Below are 7,575 nucleotides of genomic sequence, written 5' to 3'. Positions count from 1 at the left end.
GAGCGCGCAACAAACCGCGCTAAATTGTACCTGTGCGTGGCCGTTCCCGCCGCCGCCGCAGGTCTATCCCGGGCCCGAAGCCGGCGCCCGCCTTCTCGGGGAATTCTCTGGAGGGGGTGTGCGAGGGGAACCACCGTGGCCGCCTGCTAGCTCACGCCTGGCGCGCACAAGCACACGCCCAACTTTGCCGAGCTGTCAGCGCCCCCCCCTCCCCGAGTTCCCCCGCGCCCCCTGCGGCTCGGCACTCTCGGAGACCAGAGCTCTCCAGGTCTGAGATAAGGTGTTCCCCACTCCCACACTCTCGCATTTGAGGAGGAGAGGGCAGGGTGGAGGAGAGAAGGGAAGTAACGCTACTGACTCCCTGACCAGCTGTTCACAAACACTCTACGCCCGCAGGGGCGCCCGCTCCAGCCCCGCCAGGTCCCCCAGACTCGCCAGTGACGACAAAGAGAGGAGGAGGCAGTGCGGAGAGGCGGGAGTCCGGCAGCACCAGAGCCCTGGAGACTGGCGGCTCCACGGACTGAACACCATTATCAGCCACTTTTATTACTGGGGTCGGGGTGGGGAGGTTGAGGGGCGCACAGCAGAACTGTCTAACCCACTCTGGAGAGACCCTCATGGAGAACGAGGAGACTCTCTACAGGCGCCTTCGGAGTGGACGTGTCCCAGACGCACAAGCGGACTCTGGTCCCGCGGAAGCTGCAGTGTTGGGGATATTTTAAATGGCTCTTACTTGAGAGGAGGCGTGATTTCCACGTTCGAGCGTCTTCGCTCCCCACCCCCTCTCCGCACCAGCCAGTGCGCGCCACCACCTGAGCCTGGCGAGAGCCGGGGCGCACGCAGTCTTCAGCCTCCTCCTTTTCGCCTCTGGGGGGGATTCGGCTCTAAGCCCGTCTGCCCGACGCCCCCAGGGACAACTCTTTACTTTTTGTTTGGAAAATCGGGGCCATTTCTTTATTCGTCTCTGGGTCTCCCCGGAGGAGGACAGGGGAGGGGAGGGCGCGCGCGGCGGGCCGGGCCAGGGGAGGGGAGTGCTGGGAGAGGAGGGGACTGGGTGTAGCCTGGAATTCTCCGTCCTCGTGTTCCTAGGCTGGCGCGCAGAGTCTCCCCGCGATAGCGCCGCCGCCGCTCCCCGCGCCACCCCGTCGTTGGCTTCGGGGGTCGGGTGAGTGGGGTCATGACGCGCCGCGGGGGCCGCCCCGGGCCCCTCCCGCGCTGAGCCGGGACGCTGCCCCGCCGCCCGGAGCCCCTCGGACGGGGAGGCGGCGGGGGGTGGGGAGGGCGCACGCGGTAGGGCGGGGTGGGGGCGGCGCGGAGGCCGCCAAGCTGGGGGGCTCTCCGGGCGGGCGCGGCCGCGGGCAGGAGGGCGTGTCTCTGGCCCGAGGGGACCCTCCCGAGGCGCGGCGCGGGACTCCCCGATGGTGGTGCCGCGGCTCCGGGAGAGCACCGGGTCTCGCCTCCGCCGCCGCCGCCGCCGCCGCCGTCGCCGCCGCGGGCGCCACCACCGCCGCCGCCGCCGCCGCCGCCGCCCGAGCCCGCGCCGAGCGTGCGCCTCGCCCTCCTCCCGCGCCCGCTCTGCTCTAGGATGCTGCGGCAGGTTCTACACAGGGGCTTGAGGACGTGTTTCTCCCGGCTCGGCCACTTCATTGCCAGTCACCCTGTCTTCTTCGCCTCGGCGCCGGTGCTCATCTCCATCCTGCTCGGCGCCAGCTTCAGCCGCTACCAGGTCGAGGAGAGCGTGGAGCACCTGCTGGCGCCCCAGCACAGCCTCGCCAAGATCGAGCGCAACCTCGTCAACAGCCTCTTCCCGGTCAACCGCTCCAAGCACCGGCTGTACTCGGACCTGCAGACCCCTGGGCGCTACGGCCGGGTCATCGTCACCTCCTTCCAGAAAGCCAACATGCTGGACCAGCATCACACTGACCTGATCTTAAAGGTGAGAGGGGGGCGGGCGCGGGCAGCCTCTGCCGGCGCCGCTGCTGCGGTGGGGCTGGCTGTGCGCAGGGGTCCGGGCTGAGAGCGCCGCCTCTCCCATCCCAGGCGACTGCCGCAGGGGCTCTGCTGCACCGCGCGCCCCTCGAAGGCCGCCCGGAGCCTCCCAGCCTCCCGGACGGGTAGTGTCCGGGCCCGGCCCGGCCCTGGCCGCCGTCGCCGCCACCCCAGCAGTCGCTGCAACAGTTGGGGCGGCGGCGGCCACCGTGTTGTGATCGGTGCGCTTGTTTTGGATGCAGTGGTCTTGGGGGCGGGGAGACTGTGGGGTAACTGGGCCAGAAGGAGCCCAACTAGAGAAGACATTCTAGAAAGTCCTGCTACTTGAAAACAAAATACTCTCTGGGAGGGGGGCACGGGGCGGATTCAGAGAGCCTGCTCCCCTTGTCCTCGTTTCTTCTTCATTGCTCCAGTCAGGTAGTGGAGTGTTTTGGAAAAGGCTGCTCCGAGGGGCTGTGGGTGGGCCGAGGAATGTGAAGCGGGAAGGTAAAGAAGTGTGTTCCCGGAAAGCAGGGGCTGCCCTCTTCCCCTCTTCCCCGGGCAAGGTGGCCATCTCTGTTTTCCCGAGTGGGAAATGTTTGTAATTCGCAGTCGGTTCATATTTCACAGTAGCTCTCCTCCTTCAAGATGCAAAAAGTTCTCTGGGAAGGGGTGGGGGGGTGGTTCACTGATCCACTTGTATGTGGGTGCGTTTGGGGGTGAGGGTGAGAGTCAGAGCAAGAGAGTAAGGACAGAAGCCAGGCTGCGTGGCCATGACAAGAGCACAGTAGTCCGAGCAGCTACTTAAAGGGTGACACTGGGAGAAACAGGCTGTGCCACAGCCCTAGGTGAGGATTTGGTGTAAAAAGTGAGGTCAGTGGTGATAACTTTCAGGAAGTTCCCAAGAAAAGCAGAAGAGTGAGGACTAGAGATGGAAAAGTGAAGACCTTAGGAAAGAAAAGCCAAGATAGGTTAGAATGTTCCATCCCAGTCCTGGTGGGGATTCTGGGTCTTGTTTACTGAAGGGCCTCCTCTGGAGAGGGCACACAGGAACCAGTCCTGCTGGAACCCTGGGGTGGAGGGGTGGAAGGTGCTGGTCTTGTGTGGGTCCAGATCTAGGACTGGAGGCTGGGTAGATTTCTAATCTACTTCTCCCACTGGGAGTCAGCCAGTGAGCCCAGGGAACTCTTTCCTTCTCTTTCCCTCTGCAGGTAACCCCCTAGAGACAAGCTCTTTTTCCTCTATAATTTTCCACTGTCTATTTGTTGACATCAGTAATTAGTAATGAGGGGAATCTGAGTAGAGACTCAATGGAATTAGGACCTTCCCACATTGGGTGGCTCGTGATATTTTTAACGACACACACATCATCACACATACTCATCACAGAACCTTAGTAACATCAATCCTGAGTTGTTTGCTTTTCTGATGATTACACTCCCAACATCAAAGTGTTCCCCCCCCACCCTTCAGTTAATGTATTTTGACACACACATAAATACTGCTACAAATGCTTTTCCCAGAAAATATGTAATAATTTCACCATAGGCTTAAGGAAACTATACTTTAGCCAGTCCTGACAGTTAGAAAACTGCTCCATTTTTTGATATATGATCTATTTAAATGATGTTTCTCTTTGTTTTTATTTTATTTTTTGAGGTGATGGTTCCACTGGCTGTTTATTTCCCCTAACAATCCGTCACGCAACTGTGATGGGCAGTCACCAGTTACATTGACTCTCAAGGTTAATGAGACATCAACAGGCACGTCAGATCTCTTTTCAACTGGATTGTTTCTCTCGGATTTGATTTTGATCTGTTCAGGACAGAAAACCGTATTAGACGAGAAAGTTGGGAGTGGAGAGACAGGGAGGCTGGCTTTGCTTCATACCTAAAGGGCAACTTTAAAGGACTGCGGTCTTGTGAGTGAATTGTTTTAAGAAATTGGGTGTTTTTTCATGCTCTAGGTTTCTGGGGAAGATCAATCCAAGTAGAATAGTGGTGAAAACTCATTTCTAGCTGATGGCTCTCTGGTGAAAATGAATTCACAGAGCTTATGAAAACCCAGACTCGGGCAACTGAGGGAATTGCCTTCAATTTTATATACCCATTGTTTTCTTCTTATATCCAACCTCTCTATGTGGTAGGTGTGGAGCTGAGGACCAGAAAAATGGACCCTTGGTAGTCACGGTAATGAAAAGTGTAGGAACAAGCACTGACTTTCTTCCACTCTTTTTCTATGAGAGACATGATAGATTAGTCCTTTACAAAAGGTCTTAGGAGTGAGAGTCACAGTTTTCTACCCTTTCTGGTGTTTCTCTGATACTTTGTGGCTGGCATCAAGGAGACCTGACGCTTAACATTGTACACAACACCAGCCTGCCCCTGCCTGTTTTATCACATCACAGGGGAAGTGAAGTGGACAAAGCAGAACCAGGCTTTGAGGCTTTCTCAGGCCCCATGACAAAACTGAAGAAGTAGCTCCCAGGGTTGTGTCATTTACTCCTCCTCAGGCTCTGGGGGTGTACCTATGCAATGAAGGCGAGCCGGCTTGGAATATTAGTCCAGCCACTGTCTGATCCAAAACAGACTAAGGAAGGGATGATGACAAAAAGTGAACACCCGTTTGGTGTTTTTTAAAATATTGGGCTGGCCCAAAAGTTCATTTGGGTTTTCAGCATGCTGCTACAAGAAAACCCAAATGAACTTTTTGGCCAACCCAATATAATCGGGAGTATCACAGAAAAAAAAAAAATAATCCACATTTGCAAACTCAGCTCATCTGCCTTGGAGGAGCTTTCCCAAATTCGTGCAAGTGGCATGACTGCCATACAATGACCTCTGCAGTGTAGAATCTGATCACAAACTACAAGAAGAGGGATTCTCCCTAGCAACGGTTTCCTCTGAAGGCTACAAAGCAAAGATGTAATTTGGGGTGAAAGTAGGTGGGGCCTGATAATGCTGGTAAGAAGCCAGCCATTAATTTTTGAACCCTTTTAAATACATGTTGATCTTCAAAAGTCTTCATTTTTGCTAGAAGATTAAATTTAGCTCATTATTATATCTTAACAGAAAATCCAGGATGTTCATCTCAGAGCAACTTTCAGAGTAGTGCCTCACGGGCTTATATGGACATGCTTCTTTCTGATCACCCAAAGTGAAGTGTGAGCAAGACCTAGTTGATAACTGATCTGGCTGTAACTACGACAGTACTTGATTTCTTCCAGGATCATCTGTGTAAAGAACCAGTTCAGCTTACTCCTTCTAATAATGGTATCACCTTTATAACAGCTTAGTTATAAACCTGTAATACATTTAAATACAGCAAACACCAAAGGGTAGGCAGGCAGGAGAAATGGTGTGGTTCCATTATACAGTTGAGAAAACTGCTCCTTAGAAATTAACTGACATACTATAGAAAAAATAAAAAACCAAGGACAGAACCAGGACTGTGACCCAGGATTTTGACTCCCAGCCCACTGCTCTTCTCACTATCATATAATAAACTCCTTGAGTGATTTAAAATGTACATTTCTGGTATCCAAATATATTTGATCAAAATCTCATCGCCATCTAACAGTGACAGTAGAATCATAAGGACATTCTCTTGACTGATGCTGCCCCGTGTCAATGGAAATCCACTAATAGAAAGTCCACATGCCCAAAGTAATACATTTATCATTAGCAATATACAAAGAGAGAATATTTTAGGGGAAAAATCTCTGGATGATTGAACCGCGATTTCCTGTTTGAGTGCTGTCCACAGGCCAGGTCGGGGTGGATTGAACCCCAGTGCTCACTAACACAGTCCCCACCACATGACAGACCTTCAGTAACTGTCTAAGGGATCTGCCCCCATCTGCTCAGATGTTTACGTGATGGGCAAAGAAAATGCCACCAGAACTACTCTGAAAGGTATTTTCAAAATGACATTTTTATGTTTACAACTTTACAGGCAGCTTCTAAGGCTTTTCTTCTTCCAAGATACCATCCTTCCTTCCATTCTCCCTTTCTCTTTTTCCAAGATCACCTCTGTAGTCATATCAAAACCCATCTCAATTTTGAGATTGGGTAGGGGCATCTCCTTCACATCTTGTCCCCTTCTTCAGAAGAACCTCATAGGCTGTTTGACTCCAAACCAAGGGGAGGTCACGTACTCACTCTACAGACATTCTTTCTTTTACTGGGGAATCTCATTTTGTTCAAATATCAAGTGTCTATGTTATACAAACTTTTTATGTTTAAATGTACTAAGGAGCAAAAAAGTTGCGAAATGAGATTAATAGAATTTAAGTTGGAACTCTTTAACTCAAGCTTTCCACGAAGGGCAGCACAACTGCTAGCTCAGGGTCACAGAGACCTGGTAGCTGGATCAAGATCTCAGTTTTTCCAAATACTGTCTCAGCACTTTCAATCATTACAGGAAGTGCCATCATTTCTTTCTCTCCAGTCTAAGGATTGGCAAATGCCAGCCTTTTTTTGAGCTTAGGCATTTTTACATTTTTAAAAAATTGTAACAAAAACAAAGAATAATATGAGACAGAGATAGCCCATGTCTCTCAAAGCCTAAAATATTTGCTCATAATATTTACATAAAGAAGTTCCTCTACTGTATTCCAAACCTTCTATACTGTATTCCAAACCTCCCTGACTGGAATGATTTCAGAAGTTAATGCTGTTAAATCATCTCTAAGGCAGTGGTTCTGAACCAGGGGGGACTGTGCCCTACAGGGGACATTTAGCAATGGTTGGAGACATTTTAGCTCACATCTGGGGGTGACTTGCTCCCGGCGTTTAGTGGGTGGAGGTCATGGATGCTGTTAAACATCCTCTGAGTGCAGAATAGCCCCCCGCCACTTCCCACAGCAAAGAATGATTTGGTCCCAAGTCCTGCCTGAAAGGGTTCATTTGTATATTTCTTTTGTTCTGTCAGGATTTTTTCATCTGCATTGATTATGTAAAATGAAAAAATGCCAAAGAGAAGTTCACATCCAAAAATTTTATAGAAGTTTGACTGGGGACAAATAGTACAACCTCTGAGGGCATGCTCGTATGGGTGGTGAGGCAAAGACCAGATTTGCCAGCGTAACATTCCCCAAGAGACAGCTGTCTTGCTCTCATACAGCTCTGTCCTTTATGGTCCAAATCCCACTCCAGAGGAACCCAGGAAACTGAATACAGTCTAACTGCCTGAATGGTAAAGCTGGCCTTGAGACTGGTCAGAGTGTCTATTACTGGCAGGCCTGGCCCCCAGTCCTGGCCGTCACCCACTAGGCCCGGCTTCTCCTGATGGTACGTAAGCTCCCACTGTGAGCAGTGACCTGCCGAGGAGGCAGAAGGCAGCACTTTATTGCCTGGCCTAGCTGCTTAGCTTTGCTGAACATTAAGTGACAAAGGAAGGGCTTGTATCCAGAGGACAGAGATGGAAGACCCTTGGGTTTAGAAGGCACCTTAAAGGTCACCTCCACTGACGCTGGAATGTGCTCTTAGAATCTCAGGGTGCTTTGTCTGGTGACAGGTACTATGATGCTTTGGGTAGCCCAAGTCCCTTCAATGAGTGACCCAAGTGGCAGATACTCTTAGAGAAGACTGAGGCCAGGCCTGAAAG

General features: G+C 51.7%; 1 protein-coding gene across 1 annotated transcript in view; it reads left to right on the top strand.

The window, feature by feature from the left end:
• Positions 1-1,585: 1,585 nt before the first annotated feature.
• The window catches only part of PTCHD1 (patched domain containing 1), a 51,542-nt gene continuing 45,552 nt past the window's right edge, over positions 1,586-7,575 (top strand). Inside the window, exon 1 of the mRNA XM_068962974.1 lies at positions 1,586-1,936. Within this exon, the coding sequence (XP_068819075.1) occupies positions 1,586-1,936 (351 nt within the window). The remainder of the gene's footprint in view (positions 1,937-7,575) is intronic.

The sequence above is a fragment of the Capricornis sumatraensis genome, chromosome X (assembly GCF_032405125.1).
Source record: "Capricornis sumatraensis isolate serow.1 chromosome X, serow.2, whole genome shotgun sequence".
Taxonomy (NCBI): domain Eukaryota; kingdom Metazoa; phylum Chordata; class Mammalia; order Artiodactyla; family Bovidae; genus Capricornis; species Capricornis sumatraensis.
The sequence above is the reverse complement of the archived record's forward strand: the minus strand, read 5'-3'. Positions and strand labels throughout refer to the sequence as shown.